This window comes from Armigeres subalbatus, chromosome 2 (genome assembly GCF_024139115.2).
Source record: "Armigeres subalbatus isolate Guangzhou_Male chromosome 2, GZ_Asu_2, whole genome shotgun sequence".
Taxonomy (NCBI): Eukaryota; Metazoa; Arthropoda; class Insecta; order Diptera; family Culicidae; genus Armigeres; species Armigeres subalbatus.
In genome coordinates this window covers 278,697,562-278,715,927 of record NC_085140.1, presented here as the reverse complement: position 1 = coordinate 278,715,927, position 18,366 = coordinate 278,697,562, and the positions used below count along the sequence as shown (strand labels likewise).

At 38.6% G+C, this 18,366-nt stretch overlaps 2 protein-coding genes across 2 annotated transcripts; both read right to left on the bottom strand.

Moving 5' to 3' along the window:
• Window positions 1-3,080: 3,080 nt before the first annotated feature.
• On the bottom strand, window positions 3,081-5,273 carry LOC134216411 (triokinase/FMN cyclase-like). Its single transcript, XM_062695303.1, has 2 exons — window positions 5,141-5,273; window positions 3,081-5,083 (listed from the first exon to the last, which is right to left on the bottom strand). Exon 2 carries the CDS (start codon window positions 5,079-5,081, stop codon window positions 3,336-3,338), a length of 1,746 nt encoding a protein of 581 aa, XP_062551287.1. The 5' UTR covers window positions 5,082-5,083; window positions 5,141-5,273; the 3' UTR covers window positions 3,081-3,335.
• Window positions 5,274-5,953: 680 nt separating this feature from the next.
• On the bottom strand, window positions 5,954-6,930 carry LOC134216410 (uncharacterized). The gene is made up of 2 exons (XM_062695302.1): window positions 6,680-6,930; window positions 5,954-6,607 (listed from the first exon to the last, which is right to left on the bottom strand). The coding sequence occupies exons 1-2, from the start codon at window positions 6,744-6,746 to the stop codon at window positions 6,072-6,074; spliced, it is 603 nt and encodes a 200-aa protein (XP_062551286.1). The 5' UTR covers window positions 6,747-6,930; the 3' UTR covers window positions 5,954-6,071.
• Between the last annotated feature and the right edge of the window lie 11,436 nt (window positions 6,931-18,366).

Here is an 18,366-nt window from a genome sequence, read left to right as displayed (position 1 = left end):
TTTTGATAAAATATCGAAAACAAAAGAGTGCATAAAAATTGCCTCGCCATAACAAAAAGGTAGAGAATTAACACTGTTGTTTACAGTTTAGAACCAAATCCAGATGTCGCACATGTTGGGGTAGGGATTCAGTGCTCCGCCTTCTCCCCTTGGATTTTTCAGAATTAAAATTAAAGTGACAATTCGAAAATTAAAAAATCACCCGGTCATAAGAATGGGTGGTGCTAAAAGATATTTTAGTTACTAGATAAAGATTGTCGCTTCGGTTAGCTTTGTTCTGCTGTCCGGAACATGTTGGGTATCAAGCTGTCAAATCGTATGGATTTTCCTTCTTTGACATTTAGCTCCCCTATCCTCGCCAGCAAAAGATGTTCCGGACAGCGACGACAGCGACAATCTTTATCTAGTAACTAAAATATCTTTTGTGGTGCTACTTAGCAATCCAATAAAAAATCGATAAAAAATTACCAGTGACGACAGCGACAATCTTCCTCTATAGTTTATTACCTCTATTCGAATTAACAATCATAATGAACCTATTTTTTGTCTTCGACGCCCTTATTATTTTTCTCCCTAACGTTGAGAAACATCAAACATCATTGTCATGTGATGAAACTGAGGCTGTACACTATCTTTGTCACCGGGGGGTAAAGCCGATCACCAACAGACGCGGTTCTAGTTTCAATACTCCTCAATTCGGTACTCTATACTCGAGGTCAACCTTTCGCAACAAATTCCATTCGTGAAGAAAAATATCATTGTCGATATTAATCGGAAACAACCTCACGGTTCCACAACTCACGAACCTCACAACACACATGGAACTTTTTTGGTGCATATTTCTCAAATTGTATATATTGCAACCAGACTCACATTTGATTTGGTTGATAACAATAGTAGATTAGTACCGTGAAGTACCCTAATTTCGCGCACTTAAGATCTGACAAAGTTAAAACGTTCATTAAAAACATGTAGTGGCCATTTGGAAACATTTGCTACTGCATCACGTAGGATTCTAGGTTCTCAAAAAAATGTTACTTGCAAATTTTACTGCTATTTAAAAAAAATTGGAGTATGAATCCGAGACCGTTGTATGCTCCTTATTTCGCGCAAGAAAATAGGATAGTTCCTAATTTCGCGCAAAAGTGTTCCTAACTTCGCTCATGTTTGGAATTGAATATCGTTATTGGTTTGATGAAATATAATCAATTTACCAATAGAAGCATGCATCCATTGTTCAAAATATGCAGATAACGGTATCAGACAGCCGTCAGTGACCCATTCTTTAGTCGAAATGGTATGTGCCTATATTTCGACCCTGGAGCTTTGCTTAGATTTTACTTCATGCATTTTAGTTGACACAAGTCATAATTCCTAAAATATCGTTTGCTTCTGAAATATAAACCATATTTTAAGAAAAAATGCATTGTATGAGCAATGTTTAGCTGGTGTATAAAAAAAGTTTAAATTTTCGAGACGTCATGAAAGAAAGTCTTAAATTCCGCTATCTCTTACATAGGACATCTTCAAATATGTGTTTTATTCAAGCCATCTTCAATATTATATACATTATCGGAAAAGGTGCTGTAGTTTTTTCTTAAGTTTATGGCCCGTTTACATATTCGCTAGTTCTAGCGGACAATGCACTATCCGACAATACTAGCGCGATATTAGCATAATGTAAACACAATTAGCAGATGACAATTCCTGTTTACATTATGCTAATTTCGTGCTAGTATTGTCGGATAGTGCATTGTCCGCTAGAACTAGCGAATATGTAAACGGGTCATTAGCATCATTTTACACATCGCACATTTTAGCATCATTTTACACATCGGATTTGGTAGGTATTGCAGGCACTGATCTATAATTTTTTTTAAGTCAACATTAGTCGATGTCGGTGGTTATCCGCCTGAAAATTAGATAAAAAGCGTATGGGAATGAACTTTTCGGGTTCTATTCAGTGTAAAACTGTCCTGTGTATTATAGTGCTTTTGTTTCATTAGAATGTTGTAAATGAAACTCCGCAACGAAATTAGGCACAATAATGACTCTCATATACCTAATTTCGCTCACAAAGCGAAAGTCTAAATAAACACAAAATACATAAAATTTTACACTTTTCAATAGTAATGACGAATAAACGTGTCCAACAGAGCATTATGGATACAAATGTTTCCAAAAAGTAGCCAGTTTTGTACAGTGAAATCATTTGTTTACTTGGGTCATGTTCTTCGTCGCTGTGCTAAGCACAAGCAAATATGGCGGTCGATGGGATCAAATTGAAATAATTTTATTTGGTGTACTAAACCAAGTTTGTTTTTCAAATTTTTCCGTGAAAAACATACAACAACAATGATATTTTGTAATCCTCCAGATATTTCAATTTTGACTGGTACCTAAAAATTGAAAAAAATAAATGATTGTATAATGCGCGAAGTTAGGGCGCGCGCGAAATTAGGGCACATCACGGTAGGTACAAATGATTTTTATTTTTATTTTTTTACAATAGGCAGTGCAAAAATAGTGACTTAAGTGACCATTTTCTGAAAAATAGTGACTTTAGTGACTTTTGGATGCAAATACTGACTTTTTAGTGACTAGACTCAAAATAGTGACCAAGTCACTAAAAAGTGACTCGCTACCAGGCCTGGCTGTATAAGACTGTCTTCAAGCCATCTCTAACCTACGGCTTCCCAACATGGTATAGCTGTGCCGCTAGCCATATGAATAAAATTCAAGTGAAGCAGAACCGGATTTTCCTTTAGCTATCCCAACACGCCCAACACGCTATCGCCAAAACTGTAGCTGTTGAAAGGAATTCCATAACTCAGCTCAAAACTATTATTATAACCGAATAATGTTAAAACAAGAAAATAAACTAAACTAAACTAAATCTGGTAACCGAAAATTTAAGTAGAAAAATGGGCAATTTTTTGATAGCGCTCAGTGCGATTTGGCAGAACCCCGGCCAAATGTAAAAGAGAGATACCCAGCCCGACTACATATAGTGATAATGCGTAGGTAGAATGTGATATGGAGAATACTGTACTGGCTAAATCATAGATCAACAGAGGTAGCATTTAGGTGTTAGGTGACTTAAATTCCATCCAAGAAATTAGATGATTTCCATGTTTATTATTATTCATTATTTTGTTTTTCATTTTCCCCTTTTTCGCGATATTAATGACTCCGAACATCAAATGATTTGAGTGTTACATTTGTTGATCTGAACATTTACTGTGTAAAAATATATTTCATAAATCAGGTACTTTTATAAAAAAGCACACCAAGTAATTGTGCTTACAATTCTAATTCTGATCAATAAAGATCACTTATTCAACCATCACTTGCTTGCACGCTTCCAGTAAAGCTCTCGCCCAAATGGATACTGCATGTGCTCCCGGGTCAGCATAATTGTAAGATTGCGAAGCTTCCGACGAAGCAGCATAGGCAGCCCGGCCCGACTTTGGCACCATGTGCTGGGTAGCACGAGCTCCTTCTTCGCAACCTTTGGTAAAGCTTTCCACGCAGTCGAGAATCGGTAATCCCTCGGCGATGGATTCCCTCAATCGACGTTCACCTTCCCGTAAGGGATCCAGCATTGTACGATCTCCGAGTTGGGTGAAGGCGTACTTGACGATTGTGTCATTTGCATTATTAAGAGCTTGGACCCAGTGCTGGATACTTACCGATTGACGGTCTGCGGTTGGGTTCATAAATATGGCGGCACCTCCCTGGAGGAACAAACTATAAAGAGCACCGGATGATCCTCCCATATCCTGCTGTAAAAGAACACTAATCTGTTGTAGCAGAATACCTGGGTGGATCAAATCGAGTTTTTTGGTTTTCAATTGTTTTAGAACTGATTCGACTCCTTTGGAAATAGTACTCCCAGTATCACCATCACCAGTTTCCTTATCGATTGTGTTCAGCATGCCGGTACAGGAAATCAGAGCCTCGCAAATGAAATGTACGATAGTTTGCGCAAGTTTGGCGCCAAATTCGGAACTAACCGCACAAGCATTTGAGGTTTCGAGTTGGATTTCTAACGGGGCTAATGCTGCTACTTTAACAACTGTTGATGGCGGCTGATTAAATCTAGATCTTGATCTGAAAAGCGTTGAAGGAATCGTGACTTCGTAATCCAGGTACTCAAGCAGCTTCGGGGAGTAGCTCATATTTAGGACAGTTACCGAAATTCCTGCTTGATCAAGCGAAGTTAAATATGCTCCGCTGTAAATCCGTTTTACAGCATAGACTGGTTCAATTTTCTTCAGGAAAGATTCCATAAAAACTCCCAGCAGAAGTTGTGATGTACCTCCAAGGTTGTTTATCAACAGTACTACCTCCGAGGACTTATCTACACTAGCTATCAGCTTACTAATTATGAAATCATTGATTTGATCAAAATTGTTGCTTGCTTGCATTTTGTAAACTCCAGGTTCACCATGGATGCCTTTCCCAATTTCTATATTCTCCAACACTTCATTATTCAACTGAAATGTGAAACCAATTGTTGCTAAATTTCCACCAGCGATCAACCCCTCGCCGAACTTATAGACTTCATCGATTGACATTCCACTTGCCGCCATCGCACCTAATATCTTATGCACCAACACAACACCGGCCAGCCCCCGCTTCCCAACGGACTTTCTCACATTATCAGCATCAATCGAACAATCCTCTCCTACCAGCAGCATCCGCACATCACGGAATCCATATGTGGCCCGCGCCAGCTCTACAGCAATGCCAAAGTTCAGCCGGTCGCCCGTGTAGTTCTTCACAATGAAGATAATGCTGCCATCCTTGTCAGTGACCGCTCTCAGGCAATCCAAAATCGCCGTGACCGAAGGTGAGCTGAACACATTTCCACACACGGCACCCGCTAGCATTCCTTCGCCCACGTAGCCGGCATGGGCTGGCTCGTGGCCACTACCGCCTCCGGATATAAGTTTCACTTTTCCATCGGTAGGGTTGTTGTCCAGCCGGACGATGCAATTTCGCTCCTTTAGAAGTTTGAGTCCACCGTGCGATAGAATGAAACCCTGCAGTAAGCTTCCCACGTCCGACAGAGCCATGGCTGATGCAATGATGGTTTACTGTACTGATAAATTTACACTTTAAGGAAAAAAAATACCTGGTATGATTTATAGGATGCTTATCTGTTTATTATTGCTACGTTTTTGCAAACAACTGAGTTGTGAAAAATGCATTCACTCTTGTATCATTGTGTTATGTTGTCAATACAATGGGGATATGAGAATACTTATTGCTGTATATAACTGTAGAGAAATATGGGGCCAACTAACTTAATAAAAAAATCTCCTTTTATATACTGCCGCCAACCGCAAGTCAGACTTATCTGTATATGGACGCCATATCCAGATAAGTCTGACTTGCGGTTAGCGGCAGTATAGTTGTGTATTAATATATCAAAAGGGCCTCAAGGGTTCATATGTACATGTTTTCATAACTACCCCTTCCCCACCCTCCTAGTTACGTTTATTAAACTTAAATTCTCTAGAAATTTTTTATCGATCACGCTTCTCGAAACCTTGCATCCCCCTGAAAAGCGTGACGTACTTTGTGGATGGTTCCTAAGCAGTTTTTATTAAAAAATAACAATTTGTGCAACTAGTTATTAAAAGATGATTTTTTTTTTGAATACGAGTTCCATGTTTATCCAACGAGACTTGTCGAGTTGAGGAAAAGTTAATAGAGAAATAGTACCTACGAGTGCTGAAAAATTGAGTTTTGCAATGGCGAAACATGGGCTTTATTTTATTAAATCGGGACCTAAATAATGCAGTCTGATTTTTTTTGCGTGATTGTTCTTCTATTATTCAATCCTAGATTTGCACACAAATGTGAAGCGCAAAAACAAAATTCGAATGCCAATCATGTAGACAATATGAATGCTTTCTTTCGGGTAACAGTCAGAGATACGCAATTTTTGTTGTCATTTTGTATTACAAAAATAGAGATGAAACGCAAATACAAATACTATACAAAAAGAAAACTTACCAATCTAAAATAAAGCAGAGATCTTGGTTACTGCATGTCTGTACCTAGAACATAAACTCCAAATCCGGGATGTCCACCTCTTGCAGATTGAAGAGGAAATTGGACGGAAATCGATTCGGTACCGCCGGTTTGGATACCTCATTTGGACGCGGAATTTCCAATTCCGGCAGCTCCACCGCTTCCATTTTTGGCGCTTTCAGTGGCTTTATTTCCCGTTGGTACCGGACGCCATTGTATTCGATCATCTGTTCCAGTAAATCCTCCCTTAGACAAGCCTCCTTACCCCAACTGTATTCGGCATCCAGAGGGCTGAATATGGGAAACGGTGGTGCCGCGACCGTGTGCTGCTTCTTAACAGCGGTAACCTGTTGAGAAACGTTGCATTCGGACAATTTCTTCCGTGAAACTGACGATGCGAACGGTTTCTGTTGTTGCTGAAGAGGTTTTTTCAGAGCAGTTGATCCATCGGAAGGTTGCTTCCCGGTGAAGTTCGGCCGCGTCGAGGAACTGTTGTTAGTAAGATCCTTGAGGGCACTTTTGAATGGAGCCCGTGAACTATTTTTGCCGGGAAACGAGGATTCTAAAAAAAAAAAACGTTTTGGAACATTTACACACTTCGGCCCGCAGATAAATTTAAAAAAAATCTACTTACTGCCAATGTGTGAGTTTTCGTTGATGTTCCGTTGCTCAAGAATGTTAAACGCCCGTTTCGTTGCCATTGCTAATTCTTTGAAATGTGTTCGTCCAATGAACAATTTTTCCACGATGAAACGTAATTCTTACTATTTTTTTCGAAGAAAACCACTCTTTTGTTAAAATCTCTATAAAAGAAAATCTTTTCTTTTGTTTTTGGCTCTTATTTTTGGATTGCCGCCAGCTGCGATGCAAACGATTCTGATTTAAGGCGAATAAGCAGTAAGTGACAGATAAACGATAAACGTTTTTCAATGCCCACACCGCAACAAAAAAAATCTCTTCAAATAAATTTTCGGATAAAATAGTTTCATAAAGCAGACAATGAAAAATAATTTTTAGAATTAGAATTATTTTCCATATATCTTAAGTATTTATTTTTGATTAGTTATCCATATAGTTGATAGTTACTATAGTTATTAGTGACTTATTAAACAGTTAAATAGTGAAAACAGGTGAAAACAATTAAGCAGACACTTAACTCCAAGATTATTATAATAGTATACTATTATTATATGTGACAATAAATTAAAATATTTTAAAGAGAATTAAAGCATCGTTTTTAAAAAAATTCGGAACAGTTTTCAACGTTGGGCCCAGTTAACGCTTTACGGGGTGGGCGCTTTATACGGCTGGGCTGGCATACAAATTTTGGAGCCCTTTCTGACAAAAAGCGTTACAAGGGGGTGGATGAGGGTTGAAAATAATCAATTTTAGCGTTTGTATTATCAATTTCCCACCTTATCGGCCGCGACGATTTGAAATCGTCGCAAAACAAATTGACGCCAAAATCGTCGCCAGCAGAAATGGCCATAAGATCTGCCAAATCAACTGTGAACAAAATTTTATATACTCAATAATCACATTATTTCCCAAAATTGAGCCCTGTTTTTAATGCAGATTGACATTATTTTCTAATAAAACTAACATAATTTTAGAATAAAGATGTTGGCGACGATTTTGATAGTGCCTAAAAAATGGTCGGCGCGTTTTGTTACCAAGGAAACAGACAATAATTTGAGAATGAACTCTTTAATAGAAACTTGATTCGATTTATTATTCGTTTTCCATTTCTCTTTTTTTTATGAAAACTTAATAAAAACAGAAAAACATTTTCAGTGTAGGCTAAAACGGCTTAAACGATATGAAAGTATGTGCTGACATCTAGTGGTGAAAAGCTAAGGATAATCCATGATGGTGGCATGGTGGTGGATAGCCAAACTATATCACCGTACACGGACAGATAAATCAACCCAAAATTTGAGTTCAATTTACGCACTGATGAGAATATCGCAAAAAAACAAATACCCAAATTTGGGTAGTTTTCCCTTTTTTCCTATGATTGTTGTCAAATTTAGAGCAAGATGCAAGCACCTCACCGGGGCTGCTCAGCCCAATAACCCCAATTTGAGTAAATTTAATTTTCTCAATTTTGAGTTGATCAAAGTCCACTTTGGATAAATTAAACTCAGCTTTGGGTAAATTGTTTATATGTGATTTAAGGCAAACTACTTATAGGGTACTGCACGGACTGCTTTGTCTCTTTCTCGCTGCAAAGTAATTAGAAAACAACAAGGCCAGTAAACGTCAAAATTAATGAAGAACGAAAGAGAAAGATATGTTTCCGTGCAGTGCCCTATAGTGACACAAAAGTCATTTTACTAAAATTTGGGTTATTGGCCCAAACTACGGTTTTGAGTGATTACAACCCACTTTTGGGTAGTTTTGGTTTTCAGAAAAGATATTTTAGTTACTAGATAAAGATTGTCGCTGTCGTCGCTGTCCGGAACATCTTTTGCTGGCGAGGATAGGGGAGCTAAATGTCAAAGAAGGAAAATCCATACGATTTGACAGCTTGGTATCCAACATGTTCCGGACAGCAGAACAAAGGGAACCGAAGCGACAATCTATAGTAAACTAAAATATCTTTTGTTTTCAGCGTACGTACGCTAAAAAAACTCACTGAGAACATATTTTAGTATTTATTATTGTACGTGGATTTCCCTATTGGACCCGACTGTTCGAAATAGTCGCTCCTTGAACGGTCGTTGGAATCGCGTTTTTCACCTTCACATCCGTTTTCATGATAAAATCTGTCAAAACTGACAAGTGTGCCACGTGATTTTTGCTGTTTCCATCGGATTTCTCTTTCTTTTTCCGATGATTTGACGTCTGATAATCTACCAAACATTTATTGAGTTTGGCAAACCTTGCTGGAAAAAGGAACGTTTGAAATAGGCAAGTGAACCGACCTTAGAATCCATTGGTCAAGTAAATCCACAATAACAATTATAAAAGACATCATGTCTTAGGTTACTAAATACAGATTAATAAATGAATAAAACATGCAAAGCTGGGTGGTGCGAATAGAATCGATTTGGTTGTCAAACTGAAGCCAAACTTTTCTATTGTGCCGGAGCCAAACATTGAAGATTGTGGTTATGTTCGTTTCAGATCCTATATTGAGAAGTATTGTTATTATTTGGAAAGTTTGAGTTTTGTATTCTAGTAACAAATATTTTCACATAATATTTCGCGTGGAAAATTAGTAGGAATGCAATTAAAAAGCACTCGTTACGAAATTTTCCGAAATTCAACAGCTGATTGGAGCAGGAATGTATGTAAACCATCGTAAAGTCATGTAGAGTCTCGCGCATTTGTGCGCCTTCATGCAGCATGGAAAGAGAAATTCGAAGAGCGGGAAATGTTTGACAGCCAAGAAACTGCAAAATAATGTTGCTTATGGGATTGATTTCAAAACACCCCTCTACTCGCTTGAGAGCAGAAAAGCGGCTCTATCCGCAGCACCCAGATGCAAAGCATATTTGAGAAATTGATTTTGCTCATTTTTTTACGTTCTTTGCACCAGTTGTCGCACCAGTGGTCCCAATTTGGCCAATCCCATAAGAAAACAATGGGATTTGGTTCTGTGTGAGTGTGACCTGCTGCTGCGCCAGGAAATCACCCATTGCGCATCATTGCACTCGGCGGAGGTATCGCCTTACTTGGATCACTGTTGGACTCTGACTGAGGGGGGCGATGCTTAGCTGCTTGCTCGGCATTAACACCAAGACGATATAAACAGTAAATAATATAGAGTGGTATATAACAAGGCTGTCTTGCCCCACACATCCCCCTTTCTCTCTGGATTTTTCATTAGTCTCCTGCAATTATAATTTGTCTTTGGTTTTCTCTTTTATTGCAAATGTATTATTGAGCTGTAACTTTAGGTAATAATACCACTATAAAGATTAAATTGCCGTACGCAACATGGCATTCAAAGGTCAAGGAAATCAATAACCATTTCTGTGGTATTCTAGAATAACAGTGGAGATCAGGAAGTGAGGAGTTGGAAATAGACGTGTATAGAGTGTCAATGTAGAGTGAAAATAAAGAGCAGTAGTTTTGGTGACTATTGGTGGAACTTGATATTAATAATGGTAATGTTTAGTATAGATTATGGAATATCACAATTTCCACTGGAATATTGCCCGACATTCAGGCAATGATCAGATATTTCCGGTTTGAACAGATGAAGTTTCCTCCAACAGTTGGTCATTCACCTCTTCCATATGCTCCAAGACTCCAACTGCAAGTTGGGCTTCCACGAGTATTGTTCTGGTCTTCTACCTGTAGAGGGCCGTCACATTTTGTAGGTGGTTAATACGGTCGGAGCGTCTTATGGAGTGCAAAGTTAGTATGATTTTCTACTACGATTTTATCGTGTCCATCTTCAGCTGCTGGGCAAATCACAGCAACTCAACACCACGACCTTCTCCTACGAAATATTTCACAAAACTGTAGGCTCATTCTCTCATCTATCACTTTCCCATCTAGGGCTAATGGCTAATGTATATACCCTTTTATTCGGTTCTTGTCATTTACCATACCCGTCTCAATCCCTACTACAGATACGTCTCCGAATCCCTTTTTTGGTACTGATTTCGTAGATCTCCGGTGAAACAAAGTACATACACGAATACAATAACCTCCATAATATCAGCTCCGATTTTTCTCTCGAAGTTTGATTTGTCAAACTAACTGATGCGTTGTTTAGTGCATCTTTGTGCAAATCCAACGCACTATGTCCGAATTTGGGTTTCTTGCCTGTCGCATGCTAGGATGTCATAAACACCCGCTCTCTCGCAAGGATAAAACACGCTTGCAGTTCGACGCTTTCTTGTGCATCCTCGCATTCCTTCAAAAGCCTTCATTCCTTACTCAAGCAAAATTAACGGCATCATATATCAGCTATAACGGCATCCGCTCTTTTTACTTTTTACTTACGTTTTTCAATCACACACACATTTTCTAGACATATTTTTCGATATCACTATATGTGCCACATTCTGTTCAAATTTGAGACGATATTTTAGATATAGATATCGGTGCTTGCGAAATATCAGAAAAAGTCATATGAAACTGTATCTGAATAATACAAACATCCCTGACTGACAAAGACTGATCACCATTGATGCAAACTCGTGGTGCAGCTACATTGTTTTCTTTTAAGTCTTTTTCTGTCATGTACATCGGCTTTCGCGTGTTCATGACTGTAACAGGTTTCCTCCATCTTGTTAAAGTTACGTGTCAAAGCACCAATGCTGACATTTCTGAACGGATCTTATACAAATCATACTAATAGAGTGAATCTATACCAAAGCGTAACTCTGAATGTTCCGGGAAGAATCGGAAGCATTCATGTAATTTGAAACACTCGTTTTACCCGATCAAACTCGCCTTGACTAATCTTGCTAGTTTATCCGAAATCTCACATTCGTGTATTAACTGCCATAGCAAACGAACATAACAAAATGATACGGATTTAAGTACTCTATTCTGAGATGTGCTCATAACATGTAAGACAAGTTGATCATATGCTCGTTACTTCTGCCTCATACGCAGCAGGTCGTGGGATCAATCTCAGGTTCAATTCTCCTACGTTTTCTCTCCATATATATCAAGCTCTATCTGGAATAAGGGCGAATGTCGCAAGAGAGGATTCTCTTCGACGACTTCCCCTCTTTTAAATAAAAGTGACAAGCAGCAGATTTCTTTGTGGTTTATCACCTCAGCTCGATAGAAAACAATGCGAACTTGCATTTTGAGGTGATAAACTGCAAAGAAATCCTCTGCTTGTCACTTTTATTTAAAAGAGGGGAAGTCGACGAAGAGAATTCTCTCTTGCGACATTCGCCCTTTTACCAGATAGAGCTTGATATCTAATGTTTTAGCAATCGCAAAGATTGGAAATGTACTGAATACCGTTTCCATCTTCTATCCTTTATCTACAACTTCACTAATTCTAGCAATAATGGTTAGAAATCATCGCTTCGGCATCCAATTTGAATATTCCACCCTTTTGTTACTATTAGATGGCAACCCGTTAATGAAGATGAATTTCTTCCATAGAACTTATCCCGTAGATTCCAATAAAATTCTCTTGGCGAGTGCAGAAGTGGTTTTGGTTTGCAGTGGGCGAGTGACTGCATCTTCAATTCCTTCCCATCTTCGGTAGCCCGAAAGGACGTGGCCACCGCCGTTTATTAACCACTATTAGAGCTTTTAAACTGTGCACTTCTTGTTCTTCTTCTTCAATAGCTCGACATTCCAACTGTAACTTGGCTTGCTTTTCAGCTTAGTATTCTATTAGCATTTCCTCAGTTGTTAATCGATAGCTTTTCTATGCCCGCCATTGCATGAGAATGTTTCTTGAGTGGCAGGTACAATGGATACACTATGCCCAGGGAGTCGAGAATGTTTTCCATCCAAAAACATCTTAGACCGGACCGAGAATCGAACTCGCTATCTCCGGATTGGCAATCCTACGCCTTAGCTTGTAAGGCTACTGGAGACCCCGGCTCTCTATGCAGTTGCGATTGTTCAGGTCAATCACGGAGTAGCAACTACGACATGTAAGGTTATCATGCTTATGCTTCACTTTGTAAATGCAGTGTTCTTCTCATAAGACAAGAGATAATTTTGAAGTATAAATATAACATAGACCTCGGCTGATTTTAATCATTTTTGGAATGAAACATCGTGATTTCGCATGAAATAAAACTCAAGCATAATGCATTCTTCAATATTATGAGCGAGTTTTTTTTTTCAAAGCATTAGGGTTCCAATACTAAAATCTGGGTATGATTTAACCTTAACCAACGTGGTTGAAGATACATTAAATATTATTACTGACATTCGATATTAGCTGCACCAAGTTGCACTTTGCGATGGGACATCACAATTGCACAATTGCTAACAAGTACTTTATTTTGCAATTTGCCATCAAGGCTCTCCAAAAGCGCCATCGCGGCATCCACAACTTTCGAAACTCCAATATTACTTTCTCTACACGGAAGCTCTCAAGTACCCATTAATGGGTATTTTCGTACCCATTTTGAAGAAAAGCGGCATAACTCATTAAATGAGTAAACGCAATTTACTCATTAATGAGTATTCCTCTAAACTTCAAATAATGGGTATTTTTGCTCCTGAATTTTATTGACAAAATGAGTAAATAACCCCCACTTTTTGCTTTTCTGGATTTGGGGTTATGTTACATAAATAATTCGTGTATCCAAATAAGCACAGACAGTATAATATGAGCACGATCGTAATTGAAAAACATCAGCAACAACTTTATTGTAATTCATCATCGTTTTCCTTTACATTTTAAATATATTTTGGTGCTTGTTTTGAAGCCAATTCACCCGTCATCATCGTTCTGATTCTCGGAAATGATCTCAACTTCCACATTCACATAATTCCTCTCGGGAGGCAGGCAAAAGATGAATTTGACTTGCGGAAGATGAATTTGATTCGTCGGGTAGCTGCAAGGCCATAGTTCTCTGCAGGGGATAGTTGTTTGAATACGAAATCAGAACGGATCACTGTGAAGAACCAAAGAAATCCCATATAGATACATTTGTTATTGTATTGCGAATGGAAAAACTTACCTAACTCACGGCTCAGAAAAATCCTACCGCTGGACATCAACGGATGTTTAGCTTTCCGCCCGGAAACATTTCCGGATCGGTGCAACTTTGAACAAAGCACACTCCTGACTTTTGATGACATCTTTCCAAAAACAAACTTCCTTTGTAAAAATGATGGCGGTGTTGAAACAATATTCCACGGGTAATGTTTATGCATTAAAGTTAGTCGAGGAGAATGTATAAATTGTGGTTAATTTACCCATTTTATGTTGTCATCAGAAAGCCCATTTTTTGACATTTTCATACCGATTCAAAAAATGGGTACCTTAGACACATATAATGGGTACTTCCAAATGTCCGTGTACGTGCCTTTGCAGTTTTTTTAATTCGCGTTTTTTTGCCCTATTCGGCGACCCAGTTGAAGCATATCCCAACAAACATTCACTAGTTGAACTAACATCAGTGTGATGATTTAATTCAGCGCTGTGTTGAATTATGTCTGTACTATTTCTTATCAGAACTTCTGTTCAAGCTTTGTTCACACAAATTTGGCGAAGTTATACAACGACAACATCTTATTTTGAAAAACAACTTTATTAACTGTTTCGTTAAACCTTTAATAAGCATTTTAATTAGGCCTCAATTCAGCTACATGCGAATTCTTCGAAAATAATAACGCATAGAAGGTAACATCATCAAGATCTCCAATGGACGTATTTTGAAGCAATTGCTATTTTCATTTTAAAATTATCATTTTATAATCATCAAATAACAATCAAATTTTCCTAAATCGGGTCTCGAACTGTTGTCATTTGATCATCCGCCGGTAACGTTGCCATCCGCGCCATCCTTGATTTGTTAGATATGGCTCACTCAATGCATAACATAAATAATCTTATTGCTGAATATGAATCATAATTGGACTCTTATTCAATAAGTCGATCTGTCAAACTACAGTTTGTTAATAACTGTACAAGATTTTTATTTCAACCATTGTTCAGCCAGTCATAACACAGTTGGCATCAAGACACGAAGGCGATCGGTTGCGTTTTGTGCGAGCGGTTGTTAATTCGTTATTTATTGCGGCGTAAAATACGAGTGGCGTTTTGGATAAGTTTGGGGGGATGAATAATGGTATTTGGGGACAGGATCGTTTCGGAATATTCTTTTAGTGACGGTAACGGGCAGCAAAATTAATAATTTGGTTGGGTGAAAACTGAAAAAAGTGGCTGGTGGCGGAACGCCAATCCAAGCGTAAAGGGGAAAATAGAAGGAAACTAACGGATTATTCTTTCCAGTCGCGTGAGAGTGAGTGAGAAAACCGCTAGGAAGTGGAGAGAAAAGGCAATTAAGTGGTGGGTGAGGGAATAACGGGAAGGGGAAATATTTAAAACTGAGAAAAAACGGACGAGAGGAAAAAGACGGATTTATAGCTGGTTCACCGGCATTACAAGGAGAGGAAGAGGATGATATTCGAGTCTGATCATGATCGAAACTAGTGTAAGAAAACAGCTAAGTAAGGGAGGCTATGTGAATAACTGAAACGTGGCGGTATTGAGATCAAACCGAAAAGTTGTTAGTGAAGAAAGAGAAAGAGAGTGAAAGCGAAGATGACGAGCTTTGTTTGGTGCAAGGTGTGGAACGGGAATATATTATGTAGTGTGGTGAGTGACTGAAATAGAAAGAGAACCGAATGGATGGCAGAAATTGAAGAGAAAAGAAAAAAAAGGATGAAAAGGTGATAGCAGAGTTCGAGTGGTTGATTGCTGCAGGAACAGCAGAAAGTGAACCGTTAAGATTTGGCAAGATTGATGGTGACGAGAGGGAAAAGCGTGTAGGGTGAGTGATCGTAAGAGTATTAGTGCAAATCAGCAGAGAACTCAACTGGAGCGGAGCCTCTAGCATGACGTTGTTTTGAAGAAAAATAAAACAAAAACAGCAGGGTACGCAGTGGAGACCATGAATGAGAGTGCTGTTCAGTGAGTTGATTATGTCCACTGGTTCGGGGAGTGACAGTCATATGAATGAACGTAGATGAAAATTTGATTAAGGTAAGACGAACAATTGACGATTGAAGCATCGAAATCCTGATATATTAAGGTAAGGTGAAATATATGATTTGATCTTGGTAACAATCCAATAAATAAATAAATAAAATGGATACCAAAACAATTAGTATTAATGATAGCCAAATGGCGTTATAAGCGTGATGATACAACAATTGAATGACCTAAATGAAGAATTCAGTAGGTATGACATGAATGAAAACGAATTTTGTTGTTTGATTGGAGATTTTATTGAAAATAATAAAGACATCTTTGAGGGATTTTGGGGTGATAATATTACACATACTCTACATAACATATATTATAAAAAGGAAGGAATAGAGGATAAATTGACTCAAGCAGTAGCTGAGTTGTTTCAGGTGAAAATATTGCTTTACCGCAAATATGGTGAAGTCGAAATTGACAGCCACATGCTTGCACAAATCTCGATAGGTTACAATCCATAAACATTATGTCAGATAACGAGGACGGCCTAGATAAATTTTATAGGGTAATGAGCATTGTAAACACCAACCGAGGAAACATGAAGGAGAAAGGAAGGATATCAGTAACAGATTCGTATAAGGTAAAGGAGTACGGAACGCAAAACATAATGACGGTTAAGAAGATGCTTGGAGATGGCAACTGTTTTATTCGATCGGTTATAGATCAACTAAACAAAACAAAGAGGAATACGAATGCGAAATGTCAGATATAAAGGAACTACGGAACATGATAGCGAACCATATTTGGAGCAATCGAGATAGATTTGAAATATTTTAACAGAAAGCTTGCAGGAAGGAGGATTTTATACTTCATAGAACAAGTAAAAAGCCAGGTATATATCTTGGACATGAAAGCATGGTAGCGGTGACGGAGTTGTTTGACAAATGCATTATACTGTACCAAGAGGATAGTCCAACCATGGTAATTGGGGAACAAAAAGAAAAGGAAGAGGATATTCTACGAATATTATATACAGGAGAGAATGGTACCAAGAACCATTTTGACAGCATTAGCCGAATAGAGGACGAAAACTACAAAGCAGGAAAGGGAAATTATGGGTCGGAAAGAGAGAAGAGGATAATAAGGGACGCAGTATATGTGAAAACAATACAACCAGAAGAAACAGTGCAGGGAGCAAATGGGGCAAGTACGGTGAGAGAAACTGAAGTCGAGCGGCGGGAGCAAGTAGCTTACAGTAAGGACACACTAGTGGAGGACATCATGGAAGAGTCAGAACGACAAATAACGAATACACAGGCAGGAACGAAGGCACTAAAGGAAACCAAATCCAATGGAAATAGAATGTCAGAGGGAAACAGAGATGAACGCGACCAACCCGAAACAGATTCACAGGAACGGTGCAAGGATATACCGAATAAACTGAGAACTGAAGAAAAAGAGAAACTGGTATTGTTTGCATCACTGAATGTAAGAGGATGTTCGAAGCCAGAAAAACAGCAGGATATCGATAATATGCTTAACTCTTTCAATGTGGACATAGCAGCACTGCAGGAAGCCAATGTAAAAGCAGATAAGGTTGCAACAAGAAATTCCAATGGGCCGTTGGAAGGAGGAGCTGAAGGAGAGCGAAGGAACAGATATTACACTTATGGAGACACAAGATACTTGCCCGATAACCGAACCACCAACGGAAGAAGAGATGCTACGGATTGTACAAATGCAATGCAATGGAAAATCAGCTGGCGCAGATGGAATTAGAATGGAACAAATTAAATACGCGGATAAGGAAACACAAAAACAATTGGTGGATATTTGGAAACGAGTATGGTTAGAAAATGAGATGCCAGACGAAATGTCCAAAACAATCCAAGTTCCAATACCGAAAAAGAGTGCAGCAAAAGAAGTAAAGGATTACAGAAGGATAAGTCTGTGTAATGTGGGATACAAACCATACGCAAAGTGGTTAAAAAACCGTTTAAGACAATTTACTGGAGATCCGGATATAAATCAGGCGGCTTTTACTGAGGGGCGATCAACCGACGATCATATGTTTGTGGCGAGGAGGATTCTCGAGGAATACTGGAATGCAGGAAATCCCGCATATGTGGCAGCTCTAGATATTAGTAAAGCATTTGACAATGTTAGCCTTCATCAACTTAGAAATATTTTGTCAAAGCTAAATGTTCCATCACATTTAATAGATAGAGTGTTACAGTGTATCAGGACAGAAAAGATGAGAGTGAGGTGGCAAAATCAATACACTGAGGAAATTAAAAGGGGGAAAGGGGTCAAGCAAGGATGCCCACTATCGCCTTTCTTGTTCAATATTGTCATGCAAGATGTTTTGAGAAAAGTGAAAGAACAAGTTCCTGAGCTAAACATGATGGATAAAGGATCTTTGAAAACCCCCTTAATATTGATCTTCGCGGATGACATATTGATAATAGCGAAAAATCGGGGTGAATTGGAAAGAATACTTAAAGCACTCGAGGATGCCTCGAGTGATGTAGGACTGGCAATCAACAATGATAAAAGCCAACATACTAATCCGTGCTCCTAATTCAATGGTAGCTACACCAGAATCAGTAGAGCTAAACGGTAGAAGGTATAAGGTGGAAAAGTCAATGAGGTATCTTGGTACGTGGTTTACAGATACTCTGAATCGACCAGCGACGACTAGACAAAGATGTGTGAACGCA

What these genes read in the sequence shown, in the direction of transcription:
- LOC134216411 (XM_062695303.1), bottom strand. Translation starts at nt 5,081, where the DNA reads ATGGCTCTGTCGGACGTGGGAAGCTTACTGCAGGGTTTCATTCTATCG.
- LOC134216410 (XM_062695302.1), bottom strand. Translation starts at nt 6,746, where the DNA reads ATGGCAACGAAACGGGCGTTTAACATTCTTGAGCAACGGAACATCAAC. An exon ending in CGAAAACTCACACATTGGCA is followed by an intron (nt 6,608 to 6,679) that starts GTAAGTAGATTT and finishes TTTTTTTTTTAG; the next exon opens with AATCCTCGTTTCCCGGCAAA.